At 45.7% G+C, this 17028-nt stretch overlaps 2 protein-coding genes across 3 annotated transcripts in view; one reads left to right on the top strand and one right to left on the bottom strand.

Annotated features, from left to right (window-relative positions):
• Positions 1-1714: 1714 nt before the first annotated feature.
• On the bottom strand, positions 1715-4743 carry GDF5 (growth differentiation factor 5). Its single transcript, XM_064729804.1, has 2 exons — positions 4110-4743; positions 1715-2583 (listed from the first exon to the last, which is right to left on the bottom strand). The coding sequence occupies exons 1-2, from the start codon at positions 4741-4743 to the stop codon at positions 1715-1717; spliced, it is 1503 nt and encodes a 500-aa protein (XP_064585874.1).
• A 4779-nt stretch (positions 4744-9522) lies between these two features.
• The window catches only part of CEP250 (centrosomal protein 250), a 29101-nt gene continuing 21595 nt past the window's right edge, over positions 9523-17028 (top strand). For both annotated transcript variants that reach the window (XM_064729803.1, XM_064729801.1), the window contains exons 1-8: positions 9523-9642; positions 10236-10292; positions 10966-11048; positions 11615-11780; positions 13108-13214; positions 14844-15071; positions 15656-15752; positions 16225-16323. In XM_064729803.1, coding sequence (XP_064585873.1) covers positions 9526-9642; positions 10236-10292; positions 10966-11048; positions 11615-11780; positions 13108-13214; positions 14844-15071; positions 15656-15752; positions 16225-16323 — 954 coding nt within the window. In that variant the 5' untranslated portion in view covers positions 9523-9525. The remainder of the gene's footprint in view (positions 9643-10235; positions 10293-10965; positions 11049-11614; positions 11781-13107; positions 13215-14843; positions 15072-15655; positions 15753-16224; positions 16324-17028) is intronic.

The following is a 17028-nucleotide window of genomic DNA, read 5'->3' as shown; positions in this document are numbered from 1 at the left end:
TTTGCAGCAGGTGGGCAGTGCCTGCAGGCAGGAAAAGCAGGCAGTGTCAGTCTCTGCAGGCAGAAATGATGGCACTGAGCAAATCCCACAGACCAAATCTCCCTGCAGGGCTGTTCTGCATCCCTGAGCTGCAGGTGAGGGCACAGGGCAGGTCCCCTGCACTGGGGTTCCCCAGGTGTCTGGCTGCTTATCCAGGTACATTAAGCTGGTTAAAGGCTGAGCTGCCCAGAGAGTGCAGGAGGAAGTGCAGAGTTTTATGTCGCTGTTTATGGCCATTGATCAGGAATTTAGGATGCTTTGCTGCTGGTGTGAGCTGGAGCATGTCCAGACTGGGGTACTGAGCAGAAGGACCTTGGGGACTGTACTCAGCTCCCTGCCTCCACCACACCAGTGATGCTGTGCAGAGCCAGGAAATCTTATGACTCGATGGTCTAAGAAATATCAAACCTTAGCATTTACATTTTGTACTACGGATAAACTCCTTCAGTAATTTCTGTTGGTTCATAGGACCTTTCTGATCCACCTGTAGATGAACATTTGATACCTAGTTTTTGGGTGGAAATATACAGGGGCAATCCCATTTATAATCCATGTCTGTAATAGATAAAGGGAATATACAAGCACACAGCCCTTGGAGGCTGGAATAAATGGATACGAAAGCTCTTTTGCAATCATCTGCATAACTCATTTTTGCCCCAAACATATCAAGTCACAGTGTCATTCCCTACCAGAGCAAACCAGGCCTTCCTTTCAGATCTTTCTTTCCATGTTTCCACAGTTTCCCTCTGTGGCAGCAAAATACACAGACATGTTTTACATACCCCTGGTATTCTGCAGCATGGAAAAGCCCCTTTCACTTGTATTTATTGTACAAAAACATAAAACAATTTCTTAATTGTGTTATAATTATGCAGAGTTGGACAGCTAGGCACAATGCAGCACTGTGTCAATAATTTATTACATCTTATGCCATAATTGAACACTTTTACTAGGAGCACTTGAGAACAACTTGGACCTTATACAGAATAATATATTTTGCTACATAATAATGGAAAGGTGGATACTTAAGAAAGATGTGTAGCTTGGAGGAAAACATACATGGAAGCAAATACCTCCTGCATCACCTATCTTTATGTAAAACTTAAAACTAAGCCAACATATTATATTTAATGACCCCTTTTTATATATGCATAGTTTCAAGAGCTAATCAGAAGGAAATCATATTACAGTGCAACTATTTACACCAAGATGGGGGCACACCAGAACACAACAACTCTTGTCAACATTGGGACTCTTTTCTCACATCTATGAATGGACAAAGCACATGGGAATCAGACAGAAATTCATTCTCAAGAACAATGTTCAAGGAACAAACAGGTCATATCCACAGCTCACTGATATCATCTCCATCCACTGCCTTGAGGCTAAAAGCAGGAGATCTCAACGTGTCCAGGTATCATCTTCTCTGTCATGGACTTCACTCAGAGTCAGTCCTGTGTTGCCAGTGGCACAGGGCCTTAAATCCAGCTGTGTGACAGCATCCAAATGCATCTGCAATATGTCCATGGAGACACACAGAAACACTGGTTTTATTGCTACATCCTTGTAAACACACTTACCCTAGGGGTAAGAAATATAGTTAACCTTGTTTGAGAAGTTATGTCCAATGTTTCAAACTACCTTTCACAACAGATTCACGTGAGCAGCTGTTCTGCTACCTGCAGCCACAGGACTCCACCACCATGTCCTCGTACTGCTTGTAGACCACGTTGTTTGCAGAGTCAATGAAAAGGATGCTGATGGGGCTCAGCCGGGTTGGGACGCAGCAAGTCGGGGGCGTGGACTCGGGGTCCATGGAGTTCATTAAAGTCTGGATAACCGCGTGGTTGGTGGGCTCCAGGTGGGAGCGGAGCGGGAATTCACAGAGCCCTTCGCAGTGATAGGCCTCATACTCCAGGGGGGCAATTATCCAGTCATCCCAGCCCATATCCTTAAAATTCACGTGGAGGGCTTTTCTGCTGCACCTCGCCTTCAGATTCTTGGTGGGCCTCTTGCCTTGCCGTGTTGCTAGAGGAGCTCTTCTCTTCCGCCTCTGGTTGAATAAGTACTCATAAACAGTTTTGTCATCTTGGCCGGATCTAGCTTTGATTTCATTGAAGAATAAGTCTCTTTTTTTCGTCCTCCCAAACACCAAGAACAGAGCCTTTTCATTGACCTGTCTTCCTGTTCTATTAAATCCCACACTCCTGAGATCAACAGCTCTCCCCCTGTCAAAAGTTTCCAGTTCAAAACACAAGTTAACCAAGTTTTTAAAGTTTCTGAAAAGTTTCCAGATGTCAAACACTTCCCACTTGGGTGTATCGGTGATGCTGACAGTCCGAGAGTCCAAGAGTGTTGAGGCTTGTCTGTTTGTAGAGCAACTAAATAATTTTACTTGGGAGGTTTTTCCAGAAGAATGAGACTTCCAGGTATCAGAAGGTTTTTTTCTCAATATTCGAAGCTCTGCTCCCAGCAAACCATCTTTTTCTAATGCACTGATGTCAAAAATATATTTTTGTTTTCTTATAGTTGGTGCTCGCTCATCTAAAAAAAGCACACAGATTTTTAAATGTATATCAAGCACAGAGCAATATCACTTATTCAGTTCTTAATGGTTTTCCTCAAATTTGCTTATAAGCCTCGAAGTTAGCCCACTGAACAGAAAGAGCAATTTTTGTCTAAGGGATCAGCCCCATGCAGGGACTCAGAAGAACTCAGGGACTCACCAGAGAAATTAATTTCTGAGTCTGCCTTGTAGAAATCTTCTTTCTACTACCAATGGGCATTTTCTACGTTCGAAGTTGTGGTTAGTCAGTTGAAAAATAATACTATTTCAGGGCTGAGCATTCACAGGACCTATTTACCATTTATATTCTACTTAAATTACTGAAAGAGAGCTTCAGGCCTTATGCTGGCTCCAAACGAGCAAATTTACCCTTAGATGATGCAATAGTAAATCAGTCCTTTAAAACCAGCCTCCCCAGGAACTGCCAGACATAAGGATAATTGCCTAATTAACTAAACCTCAGATAATTCACAATTTTTCAAACTGGGCAGAAAAAAATTCCTCTCTTTATCCTGCCTTTACATTCACTTGCTTCAGGTGGTGAAGAATATGGCTGAGCCATATTCATTCCAGTGAGGTGACATTACCAGAGCCTTCCAGTGGCAAGCTGGGAACCTGAAGGCAGCCCTTGTGAGCAGTGCATCCTCCCTTCCCAGCAGCCAAGCCATTAATGAAGGGATGGCAAACAAATCCAGTCCTGGTGAGTCTTTCATCACAATTCCTTCACCAGCTGTGTTGCTTCCTTGAGAGCATGACAAAACTCTTACAAATGTCACTGGAAGCAAGAGGGGGCTCCCAAAGCTGGGGAGGTGAACATCATTCATTGGGAGGCTGGTTATTTCTCCTGTGGAAGCAGACACTAGCCCAAATTTCCAGAAGTGTTTGGAACAGGAATGTTGAGCTGCAGGTTCTGGATCCTGGATGTTATTACCCTTGGTAGCCTGTGCTGAGCTGCGGGCTCCGTGGTGCTGCCTGAATGTTTTAAGGTAGTACAGATACACCCCCCCACAGGATAATGACCCCTGGGTCTGCAGTGTAGTTCCTCACAATTCTACCTTGAACAAACCAGACTGGGTTATTTTTTAATCACAGAATAGCTCTGTTCTTAGCATATTGTATGCTTTTAGGCACACTACAATCTAACATTAGCTGTTTCCATGAGCTAGTTTCCAGCTAGCTAGAAAGAAAATAAGACAAAAATCCAAAAGGTTTTTAAACACCTAAGCATGCAAAGACTGATTGATTTTCAACAATATGCATCTAAAATACTTCCTAAATGTTTTCTTTGGCTGCCACACAACCATCTAGTTCTGCCTGTAAATGAGTTTTCCAAGATAAGTCAGGAGGACAAAATCTGCATCAAAGTTGTGTGATTTCATTTACATTAAAAAGAGCTCTTTGACTTTTCCAAAGCATGATTATTTTCCAATACTCTCTGCATTTACAAGCACACTCAGACATCTCTCTCTGTCCACACTCACTCACACACAAGCTCCTTTCTTACCTTGTCCTTTGTCTATAAAGCTGGTTATTGTATTGGCAAGTCCAGCCTCCAGTTTTACACTTCCATTAACACCCTTTCTTTCTGCATCTGAGAGAGTCCTGTACAAAGAGAGCATGTATTCATGTGGCGTTATCGGGGGATGTCGGAAAGTTTCCTTAGCTTCCCTCTGGGTTACAGGCTCTTTAGTCTTTTTGGTTTTGAGAGAATCACTGTCAGTACTGCTTGTGCCAGTTTTTTTCAAAGCCACCTTGCTGCTAAGATTTTGAACCTTTGGAGTGACTGTCCTTACTCCAGAAGGTCTGCTGGGGAGATGTCCTACCTTGCCCTCCGTGGCTGCTGTTCTCGAGGGAACCTTCTTTGAGTCATCGTTCTTGGCCAGCAGAGCTCCAGCCTGAACAGCACTGCTTTTAGTCCTGGCCTTTGAGGTCCCAGCACTGTATCCATGGCTTGCAGTCCTCAATGTACCTGCCCGTGCAGAGGGATTCCTCTCCTTTCCTTCTGCTTTCAAAAAACCTAGTTTAGATCCTGGATTACCCTGGCCTGCTTCAGAATTACTCAGCGCTCCAGGAACTAGATCCAGAGACAGCCAAGTCAAATGCCAAAGCAGTAAAGTGAGAAAATGCAGGATTTTCATCCTCTGGTCTTCCTCTGAATGCCACTAAAGAAAAACTCAGAAAAGGTTCCTCCAGTTTGGCAGAAGAAAACATGAAAGAAATTAAAAACCAAAGTTAGCAAAATTGGTTTTCGTTTGAGATTAAAACATTTCAGATATCGTTGTTCAATACTTGTATCCAGTCCCATAGTGGAAATGCTCATGTACTCAGATATGATCTCCCCTGACTTCAGTTAGCAGCTATAAAGAAGTTGTTCTTGAAAAGAGAAAGTTTACCACCTCGTTTTCTTCTGTAAAACTGACTGAAAACTTGAAGGAGTCTTGTTTAAATCCAAGGGTTTTTTTTTTTTTTTCCAAGAAGGAAGAATGGCGTAATGCTGCCTCTGTGTTAAAAGGTTTTTTTAAAGTTTTGAGTTTTGAATCCTTTCCAGTGAAAATATTTCACACACAGAGGCCTGCAGGTGCTCAGAAATCTTTTACAAACCTGAACTCTGGAATTGGAAACGGAATTCCAACAAACCTATTTAATTACTCTCTGATGTCATGCTGTCTAAACTAATTTAACTGCGATATATTTCTTAAAAAAAAATCTTCTTTACCCTTTTCATTAGCATGAGTCATACTCTGCCTCATGTGAAACAGCTCCACAGGCTCAAAACTCCAGAGGATGCCTTTTCAAGTGGCAGTATGACCTCTGCCTCAGCCCTCGATGAACTTCACGTTTAGACAGGACAAACTGCAAGATCAACAACTGAGAGCTGTCACACAGTCCACTGGACACATACATAAACTAATTTAGAAATAACTCATGTAGCTCTTTTTCCAGAGAACTTCTAACAGTGCCTTCACTCCGTCCCCCTGTGACTGAAGGGCTGCGCTGTAACGCAGGCGCTTAACGAGGGTAACATTTAATTTTACACAAACTCAACAGGGCCGTGCCCGCAGTCAGTGTATTTTGGCTTATTTATTGCCGTGCTTTAAAAGCCCCGTGTCAGCGCAGCTGGAGCAGCAGCTCCGGCCGCAGGGGATGCCCCGGGGGCGCGGTGCGGCGGGGCAGCAGTGCACCCTGCAGGCAGCCATCCTCCTCCTCCTCCTCCTCCTTCTGCAGGGCCACGCGGGAGCTGGAGATAGCCCTAACCCCGTCTTTCCTCCCGAGACTGCTGAACACCAGCCTTTGTTTAATTTCAGATGCAAAATGCCCAAGAGCTGCTGACCCCGGCGCCCCAAGAAGGCTGCGGGTCAAAACCAGCGCTCCTCGCTGTCCGGGCTGTCCTGCAGCTTTCAGCCGAGTGGGTCTTTGATAACCTGCACAAAATAAACTGTTGTTCTAAAGGAACCTTCGGGAAAGGAGGCACTGGGCTAGACTCAGCAGGGATTACTGGGACCCATCTCTCATCTTGCACTGATGCTAAGCCCAGTCCTTCTGCAATTGCTTTTCTTTCTGAGTTAAGATGAAAGGGAAAAGGGACAGCACCTTTTAGCTTGTTCTGTGTGTGCTGTAGCATTCCCCACCCACCCTGACCAGTAACAGAAGCAGTGAACTGCTTTCATAAATAACAACCTGCATGGCATGAGGAGCTCTGAATGCTTCTTCACTTGTTTTCATGGAGGAACTGAAGGATAGAAGAGTCCAGTGATTTTACAGATGTCACAAATAAGGTAGATTCAAATAATGATCCTCCTGATTTTGATCTAATGGCCCTTACTCTGATGTCAGTTGTACTTTTGATATTTCCCTACAAAATAAAGCAGATCTCCTGGGAGTTACCTCTGGTGAAACCATTCCTCAGCAATCACTCCACACCATCCCAAGGCCCTCCCAGCCACTTTATCCCTCCCATATTGCCCACCTTTCTGCTGGGTGGTGTGCTGTGTCTGGTTCTGCACCGTGGGGGTATTGATCAGCTTGCCAGTAAGCCAGAAAAGCATCTAAATGCTGAATTTCCACTTTTAATCTATCCAGCTTCCCGTTTTCACATTGCTTGCAAGAATTTAATATCTTCAAAAGGTCATTTGCACTATCAAACTTGGCTGAGATTTGGAAACAGATTTACAAATTACTTAAGAGATGGGACGTGAAAGAGCAGGAGGTTGGACAGTGTGATTACATGGGCCTTGTCTTAGTAAATCAAATTAAAGCATGATCATTGATATGTTCAAATAATACTTACATGTCTGAGATTAAAAAATCTTAGTGGGCTGGACAGAGCTAGACAGAAAGAAAAAGGATGAGCAAGCAAAACAAGGTGTGCAAACTAATCTCTCTCTTTAAAAGAGGCTCTCTTGAAGCAAACACCATCCCAGTGCTTGGAACCACGGGAGCACGGATGCTGTGGAGTGCACGGATGCTGTGGAGTGCACTGAGCCCCACAGACCCCACAGTGCAATGCTGGCCCTGAACAAGACCCACAGACTGGGGGGCTCCTATGATCCCTGCACCAAAGTGGAGTCATTGCACCTGGCTAAACTCAAACTCCACTGCAGGAGTTCAGGGTGTAGCTGGAAACCCTCCTGCTGGTGGGGCTCTGGATACACAGGGCACGGTGGCAGTGGTGCTCCAAGCCTCCCAGTGCTCACCACCAGCCACATTTCTGTGCCCTCCCCTCAAGTGGCCGGGTTCGTGTAGCCCACCTGTCCTCCCCAGCCTGTTCTGTGACAGCAGCTCCTCCCTCACACGGTCTAGGATTTGAAAAGGGAGGAGCACCTGTGTCCCTGCTCCCTGAAGTGCCCTGCCTCCTGTTCTCCAGATCCTGACATTATATAATGCCTACGTGAGCTGCGATGCCTTCTCAGACAATCTCAGCCCTTCTGGATGTCCAGCATGGTCTGGAGCAAGGGATCACTCTGGGGAGCCAGAGGAAGATTTCACAGTGTTGAAAACGCTGCCATTCCCTGGGGATGAACAGCTCCACTGGATATGTGATGCCAAGAGTTAGAATTTGCTCTCTGGTGCAAACTTACAGTTGAAGCTGCACATGGAAGTCTGTAGAGTGATCTGTCAGGAAATTCATTGTCCTTTCCCAGGTGCACTAATTTCCAGAAAGGCCTTACAGGATTGAGTTAACTCCATGTATTAGGCCACTTGCTGTCACATTGTTTTGCTTCTTGAAACTAATTATCATTCTATTTCTGTGAGGATTTAGACCTCTGCACCATAGCTTTTCGGCAACTGCTTTTTAAAAGTGTGAAATTATAATTTGGGAAGGAACTTAACAGCTCTGTACTTTTCAGAAGGAAATAATTGCACAAAACCTACAGATGTTAAAATTAAAACTTGCTTGTCTTGGGCACGAGCAAAACAAATGTAATGATGTTTCCACTTCCAAGTGAAGGTGACATAATTTAAAACAATGTTGTGCTGTTAAATAAAAAGTTGGAAGTCCAAAAAAATAATTCTGTTATTGGTTATCAATAAACTTGGCTACATCTGCAAACAGTAGTGAACTAGAAAGCACAGAATCATAGAAACATGGAATATCCTGAATGGGAGTGTTATTTTTGTTTCTTGATTCCACAGATGTATCTAATTTCCCCAACTCTGAATTAAGTGGAAATTTTTTTTCTTATTTTGGGTACCTCTGCCTGTTACCAGTTAGAGAAATTCAGGGTTTGTTTCAAGCTTCTTCAAGCTTATTCACTAAGAGTCCCTGCATTTGGTATACAATGTTAATTAGCCTGAGTTGTCTTTTGTAGGTATTGTTCATCTTTGCAATAGAAGCATATTTAAATGATTCAAGACTTGAGAGAGAGATCCCGAGATCCCGAATTACTTTGCTGACCAAAGACAATTTTGGTGGCAATTCATTTATTCCACGTCTTAAAACAAGAACAAAACAAAACCAGAATGTCAGTGATGAAGCATTCACCGTCACGGGAAAAAGCAGGGACTGAAAACAAGCCAGCATCATTCAGCAGCCAAATACAAAATGAAACATATTTTTAGCAATGGGTTTAACTTAATGTGAAAAATGCGTGTATTTTATGATTGGCTTTTTGCAAATATTAAAATGAATATTATATGTGTTGTGTTAGAAAGTAATGCTGTGTTAATTCTCTTAAGTAGTGTGTTAAATACAGGTTTAGGTTATAAAAAATGTTAAAATAGAAACTATGCTATGTAGGATACTTTTTTTGAATAAAGGACTTGTAGCAAAATAGCAGCCACAGGATACCTAAATCTTTCAGAGAAAAAGAATTTATTGCTCTCTTATCAGAAGAAATGAACTTCTTCCCGCCTCGAAGGCGCTGTTAGGATTCAGAGGAAGAAGCTGACACTGCCCAGACAGAATCCTGTGTTTGAATGGAATTTATGCATCATGTATGAGGAGTATGAATATGCAACAGGATGTTGCTTTTAAGGGTTAATCCTCTGTTAACGGGGGCCCTTTTTCGGGCTCGTTCTGCCCAGAAAAAGGTACCTAGACGTCCGTAACTCTTTGTCTCTATTGTCTCATATAGTCCTAATTCAATTTGTCCAAATTATTATTACTCTAATTGTATTACTATTTTTATAACCATTTTATTACTATTAAACTTTTAAAATTTTAAAACCAAGTGATTGGCGTTTTTCACACTTAACTAACTCCCAGAACAATTGCCTATGGAATGCGGAGGGTTCACTTTCACTCTATTTTCTGATTATATTCCCCGCCGCAGCGGAAGCGCCCACAACGGCCCGCGCTGGGCCCGCCACGGGCAGGCCGCGCCGCCCCTCACGGAGCCTGCGCTGCCTCCGGCCGGCCCCGGGGAGCCGCTCCGCCCGCGGCCGGCGGGGCGGGACCCTCGGGGCGGGCTGGGCCGGCCATGGCGGGCAGCGCGGGCTATGGGGAGCTCAGCCCGGGCTCGCTGCGGCGGCGGCTGCGGAGCGCGGAGGAGGCGCAGCAGCGGCAGGCGGGGCTGGTGCGGCAGCTGCAGGACGAGGTGAGCAGCGGGCGGTGCCCGGCGGCGGAGAGGGGGAGCGGGGCCGCCCGCGCTGCCCGGGGGGACTCGGCGGGAACTCGCGGGGCCTCCCCGGGCGGGCGGCGCCGAGCTCGGAGCTGGGAGGCCCCGGGAGCGCCCCTCCCGCCGCGGTCTCGCTGCCGAGCCCCTCCTGATCTCGGTGCCCGCAGCATCGCCGCTGTTCGGCCCCGTTAGCGGGGTTGTCCCGGGCAGGGGTCGGGCTGGTTGGCTCGCAGAGCAAGTTTGAAAACTCGTTTCGGTCGCTTCAAGGACCCCCTTGAACAGCCAGATGTTGGCTCGGGTTACGCGGGGCCTATAGGTCAGGTAGAGCTGCCCGCAGCTGTCCCATCGTTCTGCTTGCTGCCGCTGTCTCAGGTGGGCAGACAGTGCTACGCCTGAAAGAAACCCCGCCCTAATCTCTGTCGTGTTCCTGTGAAACTTCCCTATATTGCAGTGACTTCTTGTGGAGCGTATCAGAATCACTGTGCTGGACAGAGTCAGAGAAGAGTTAATGTGGGGTGAGTGGAGTCTATAACAAGCTGCTTCTCTCACCTTCATTCTCTGTATCCATTCAGGTACTGCAGTACCAGACCTGGTGTCGAGAGTTGGAGCAGCAAGTGAAAGCTGGAGGGGTGAGTGTGCTGCAGGTTGTTAACTAAAAAGGGTGTATCTAATGTTCCCAAATCTAGACCAATAAAAACTCTCTAGAATCCAATTACAAGAAAGAAGATTGTTACTGTCTGAGAGTTTAGAGAAACACTGTGAATCTTCCCATCAGTGTTTTGTCCATTTGCAGTCAGTAGTCCCAGAAAAACAAGTCCAGAAAACCCAGTTGAGGATTTTATTTTTGTGAAAGAGTGCTTCATTGGAGTTACATTTGTCCTGGGTCTCAGGAGAGGACTGTGCTGTGTGTTACATGATACAGCTGTCCTGGAGAAAGAACCAGTTGAAACAGCTTTTTGGAAATCTGGTGGTCAACATACAGAACTGGCCCTATGCATTTCTTTCTGCTTCATAGCTAAAGTAAACCTAGAATCCAGGGGGTGGAAGAATAGGAGAGCATTCCCAGGCTTCAAGTCCAAATCAGCCCTTGAAGTCATGAAGCCAGGACACATAGCAGTGGGAGAGTGAGGAGAGCTACTCACTCTAACACCCTTCCCTTCCTCCCTGTAGTCACAACACTTTTACACCTGGAAGAAGCCGTGAGCTCCTGAGATACCCAACAAATGGATGGGAAAGTGGTGGATGCTGACAGTGGTGGAGGAAACACTATCATTTGACTAAACATTTCCTTTCTTCTTAAAGGGATCCCTTCCAGGCAGGTGGGAAGCCCCAGCAGACCACAGCCTGGAGAAAGCACTGCTTCAGGTGGAAGAGGAGCAGCACAGGTACAAGGAAGAAGCATTTCTTCATACTTGGTATCCTGGATGCTCATGGAAGTGAGGGAAAACCTGTCGGTGCTACCTGGTCTCCCCAAGGGAAGCGGTTGGGCAAGCTGCTCTGACAGGAGAAAGGTCCACAATCTGCTTTCTGTGGTGCAGTAATAGTGCTGTGTGCTGAGTGGCTCTGCTTTGAGTGGGGAAGTGGGGTGTGTATTCTGGGTGAAAGGTCCCTTTCCAGCCAAAATTATTCTGTGGTTCAGTAGGGGAACAACTCTGGACAGTGCTACAGAAAAGTGATACATCCAGTGACCATCAGCGTGAAGAGGGGGCAAATTGTTACTTGTGGGCATCATCAAGGTTGAAGGGGAAACCAAAATCATGGATGGAAATTGAAGGCTCAAAGCACAGAGAAGCAAATGAGGTTTTCATCACAGAGAGATCTTAGTTAACCCTGTAAAGTGCTTTTACTGCCTCTCAGACAACAAAGTCACTGTTAAGGGAGCTGGAAAATCACAGGGATGCTGGAGAGCTGTTGCTCAGTGACCTCATTGTTGTTTCTCTCTCTCTCCAAGGTGTGAGAATCTGGCAGAAGTGAACACTCTCCTGCGGGAGCACCTCGATAAAGCCAGCGAGGTGAATTCTGCCCTCAAGGACGACGTTGGGAAGCTGACGGTGGATTGGATGAGGGCCCGGGAGGAGCTGGAGCTGAAGGAGAGCGAATGGCGCAGGGAACGGGAGGTGAGGATGGGCCACGGGAGTGCCAGAGGGGAATGGGAGTGGGAATGCCTTTTGTTCCTTGTTGGGTACCTGCTGCTGATTCCCCAACTTCTGTGACTCTGGCTGGGCCCTCCCAGGGGGCTCCTCTGTCGGGGGAGACCCTCCTGGAGCAGTCTTGTGTCAGGAAAGCGACACACTCGATCTTTTTGGTCTTCAGGTTCTTGTTTATTGTTATCTTATCTAGAGTTTTGCACGCTGTCCACACCAGGTCAGTGCACTGGAAAAGCACCGCAAAAATGGCCAACAATATTTTGTTACAAGGTCTTATAAAGCTAAACTATCCAATTAAGAACTGACACCTGGATTATTTTCCCTTTTAACCCAATAACTGATCCCAAAGAGCCCACAATGCGGACTTTTCCACCCAATTACAAAATGCCACCCAAACCCATGAAGAAGGAAGAAGAAGCATGAAGAAGAAGCCCAGATGACACCCTGTGCCCTCCATCTTGCTTCTATCCATTACATACTAAAAATCCTAAAACCTAAATTTCCCACCTAAGTGATACACCTACACTACTCCCTACAATCTGCTTCACACCCTAGTGGATTCTAGTCTATTCTGGAGTTTAGGAAACTTTCTCCATGAATGAGAGTCAAAGTCAGTGTTCTCCTAGGGGTCAGGGCACCCCAGAGCAGACAGGGAAATATTCCTGGTGCCCTGGGTTTCCACAGTTCCTGGCATGGAGAACTTGCTGTGTGGAGGCTGTGGCTCTGCTGAGGATGCCAGGTGTTGGACAGGGGTATGGGAGGGAGGAGCAGAGGGTGCTGGGGGAGATGCCCACCTTCTGTGACTGCACTGCTTGGTCAAGAAGATAGAGCTGGGCACTGTATGGCAGCCACAGGAACACCTGTCTCTTTAATAGTTCCTTAATCCTTGTTTTGAGCAATTGAGACCAGAGAGGTCTGTGAGAGGTCTGTGTGCATTCAGGTTCAAAGTGGCCAACACAGAAGAAGACAGACCTCTTGTACTGACTGCCTGTTGTAAGCCAACCTGGCACTAACCTTGAAGGAGTGTGTGTTTGTGTTCCTCTGCTGTGACTTTGAGGTGGTGAATCACCATCAGCTTGCTGCTGCCACCCACTGCCACGGGAGAAGTGTGGGTGCTCCCCTCTGGGCAGGTGCTCCCTTCTGTGGGCCTGTGTGGTGCCTCTTCAGTCCCTGATGGCCCTGGTGCAGTAGTTACTAAAAGGCAGGGGGTGAGGGTGATTCACTCTCTCCTGTCTGAGAGATGCTGCAGTGACAGTGAAGGCTGAATTGGCATTTCTCTTTGTCCTTGCACGTTTAGCTTTATGACAGCTACGTGAGGGGGGAGCACGGCCGGCTGCTGGGGCTGTGGCGGCAGGTGGTGACCTTGCGCCGCCTCTTCCTGGAGATGAAAACCGCCACGGACCGGTGAGTCAGGCCTGGGGCGGCATCCCCTGCAGCAAAGTGGGCCTTGCTTGCTTTGGGTCCTGCCTTTTGAACCTCCATGTTGTTGCATTAGGTACAGCACAGGTGGGAGTGCTCCTTTGGCAGTCAGAAGCAATGCCATTCAGCTTTGGGCTGGTCTCAGAGCAGTTGTTGGCTGCTGGTCTTCTGTCAGACATATTTTATGAAAAATCCTTTTATTAGGATCTTTGGAAAGCTGAGAGGTCTCAGAAACAAAATGTAAACGATAATTATCTGCTGCTGTGGAATGCAACAGGTGCATCTGTGATTGGCTTCATGTGGTAGTTTTTAATTAATGGCCCATCACAGTCCAGCTGTCTCAGACTCTCTGATCAGTCCCAAGATTTTATTATCCTTCCTTCCTTTCTATTCCTTGTTAGCCTTCTGATGAAATCTTTTCTTCTATTCTTTTAGTATAATTTTAATATATCATTTTCTTTTAATATAATATATACCATAAAATAATAAATGAGCCTTCTGAAACATGGAGTCAAGATTCTCATCTCTTCCCTCATCCTGGGAGCCCTCTGTACACCACCACATTCTTCAGATAAAGCTGAAGGGCTTGGGCCATGAGGACAGCAGAGGCTGTGAGCAGGCAATGGTGATGTGTGGGCATGTGAACACAGGCACAGAAATGCATGGACATGTGGGAAGAGACTCACTGAAGCTGTGCATGCAGCATATAGAGAGGTCCCTTTTATGAAATTATAAAAACCTGCCTTTAAAAAATCTTACCAAATTTCTTTTCCCACTGCTCCTAAGAGAAAGATGATTAATGCATATTTTTTCCTTTTTCATTTCCAGGATACATTTATTGTGGTCAGTTTGTATCCATTTACTCCTCTTCCAGCATTACTGAGAGAAAGAATAGCTTCTCTACCCTGTTACTGCATTTGTCCAATTTGTTTTGTTTAGTTTGATACCTCTTTTTATGATTGTTTTCTTGTTCTTGGGCTCTCTGAAGTTCTTTTCTCCCAAGAAAAATAGTGTAGCCATAATAGTACCTTCTGGTGTTAACATGCACTTTCAAACTCTGGGTTACTGTAAGCCATTTGTCTTGATTATAAGTCTTCCCTATTGTGTAGAGTCTGCCTGACCTGCTATTTAGTCCTTGTATTGTTTGTGCTTTTATGTTACAGCATTTCAGGCTGATTCTTACCCCACCTTTCTGAAATGTTTTATTATATAGGTATAGTCTTGAGCTTCTTAGCAGTCCAAGTGGGGATAACAGAGCACTCAAGAGCAGAGTATATAAAAGCTGGGGATCTTGGTAAAATTCCTAATATCTAGTAATGATAATTACAGTATTGTTAATAAGAGTAATTAGAGGTGCTTCAGGCCTTCTGGCCTGTGCCATATCTCACTTCTTATATCAGAAGAAAACAGACTCCACACTTGGCTACCTGGTAAAGTCATTGTTCAGGTGTCAAGATGTGTCCTGGTCCCCAAGTGTCAGATGAATCACTTGTCCCCAGCAAAGACATCACCTTGCCTGCCAGCTCTTCCTGATGCATGATTGCATGCTTTAGAAGTGAATCAGCTGATAAAGATGGTGGAGTGAACATTGGCTCTTTCTTGGTTCCTCTTCAGAGATTTGTCAGAGCTGAAGGCAGAACAGATGAGGCTTTCTGGATCTATTCTTGTGAACTGCTCTCGCCTGAACTCCTGTGTGCAGCTCAGGGAGTCCATCCCTCGGGGTAAACCTGTCCTGAAGGATCAGGCAGAGCAGCAAGTGGAACCAAAAATAAACCAGACAGCTCAGGAAGTGATAGCCTTACAAGTCAGGTGTGACATGGAGAAGAAAGAGCTTCAGGACAGGTAAAGGTGTTTTAACTTTGCTATTACCAGCATTATCTTTTGTGGCAGCTTCTTGGGTTCACAGATGGGCTGTGCTCACATTTAGAACAGCCCTGCACAGCTCTGTGTCTGTCCTCAGTCAAACTCTTCCCTTCAACAGAAAGGATGGAAAAAAGTATTTGCCTGACAGAAATTCTTCCAAGTAAGACAAGACTGAAAAACAGAGATAGCCTCTGATAGTGCTTTTGCTGTTAAGTGATTCTTGGTGAAAAACTGAATTCAGCATAAAGAGAGTTGTGTTTCTTGTACAGCCCTTTTACTTCTCTGGGCTGTGTGATGGAATTGAGAGGAATTTGCCCAGGGCCACCATAAGCACTGCAGCACCTCTGTGCTGACAGTTCCTTGCAAGACCGAGTGCAGAGGCCTTTGGGGCAAGAGGTGCCATTGTGCAGCACCAAGCCTATTAACCTGTAGAGACGAATGCTGCCTTTGCTGTGTTTCCTGGGTTGAACTTTGCTATGCTGTGCTTTGGGGAGCTGCTTGCCTCTTTAACAGGTGCTGGTGTGCAAAGCTTTTGGAATGGCACGTAGACCTTCTCTTCTCAGGGTGATGGAGCTCTCAGCCTTGCTTGTGCAGTCTCAGAAGCAGAACGAGGAGAAGGAGAAGACCATGAAAACACTTAACGACACAGTGGAGATTCTAGTATGTTTTACCTTTACCTGGGAGATAGCCCAGTGTTTGCTCTGCAGCCTGAACACAGAGGTGTGGCTTCCTCAGGAGAAACAGTGGTAAAGATGCCCAGTGTATGGGAACATCAGGCACCTTGCCAAAATATTCCTTGTGTGTTCAGCAGATGTGGAGTCAGTCCAGATGCAGGCAGTGCCAGAGGAACTGCAGGCAGTTCAGGTGTCTTCCTCTGAGGGGTGGCACCAGTGCTCTTCTGCCTGTGACTGGGGATCAGAGTTCCTTGGAAGTGACCATTTAATAGCAGTCTATAAAGACTAGCTTTTGGTCTTCCTTGTAGTTTTAGTAGAGAAGAAATGGAATAGATATGGACAGGAATATACTGGAATCACTAGGGCTGAGACTCAGCAGTGTGACTGCTACTGAGGATGGGAATGCTGCAGATGGGAGCAGCTCTTCCGTGCCCACCCTGCCTTTATTCTGTTCTCAGGAATCAAGTTGGATAGAGAAAGAATTTACAGCTTCATTGACTAACAGTGCCAAAGAAGAGAATCTTTTCCTTCAAAAGCTCATTAAAAATATCACTGAGGTGAGTGCAGACCTGGTACAGGGACCACATCCCTGTAAATTTGATTTTGAAGTATTTGAGGAAGGCAACAGACTGGCCTGAGGATTATACATGTTGTGTACTATCTGTGATAACTGCCATTGCCTGTTTAATTTTTAGACCTCTTTTCTGACACAGAACCTGTTCTAACTTGTGAGTTGCTGTGCTGTGACAATTCAGTGAGCCATTAGAAGTTTCAGTACCTTTGGCTTCACCACCCCACTAAGTCTCTCTTGGACTGTGTTTTTGGAGTGTGCTACTTGACATTTGTGTTCCTGTGTTTCTTGGGCAATTCCCTCACCCTCTTTGAGCAATGACTCTGTTGTTCTTCAGATCTTTATGAAAGGTCACTGACTCAGTTGATGCACTTGCCAGCTCTGCTCCTTCCCTCAGTGTTCACTGACCATTATAATCTCCCCAGAATGACAACTTTCAGGGGTAGCCTTAACTTAGCCTTAAAGTTCTCATAATAGTGAAAGGTTTAGTTGTCATCTCTTCTACACAGCTGCAAGAAAGTGAGTGTTCAGGCAGCCTCCAGCCACATCACACTTGTGAAGAGTAGCTGTATTCAGAAATCCCAGGAGTACATGTAGCCACAGGGACAAACCTTTGTGGACTGAAGAAACAAGAAAATTGAGTTTTTAATGACTCCAGGGTAAAGTGGGAGGAAAACGAGAACAAGATAAA

The sequence above is a fragment of the Zonotrichia leucophrys genome, chromosome 20, assembly GCF_028769735.1.
Source record: "Zonotrichia leucophrys gambelii isolate GWCS_2022_RI chromosome 20, RI_Zleu_2.0, whole genome shotgun sequence".
NCBI lineage: Eukaryota > Metazoa > Chordata > Aves > Passeriformes > Passerellidae > Zonotrichia > Zonotrichia leucophrys.
Note: the sequence above shows the minus strand (reverse complement) of the source record. Positions and strands in the feature narration are given on the sequence as shown.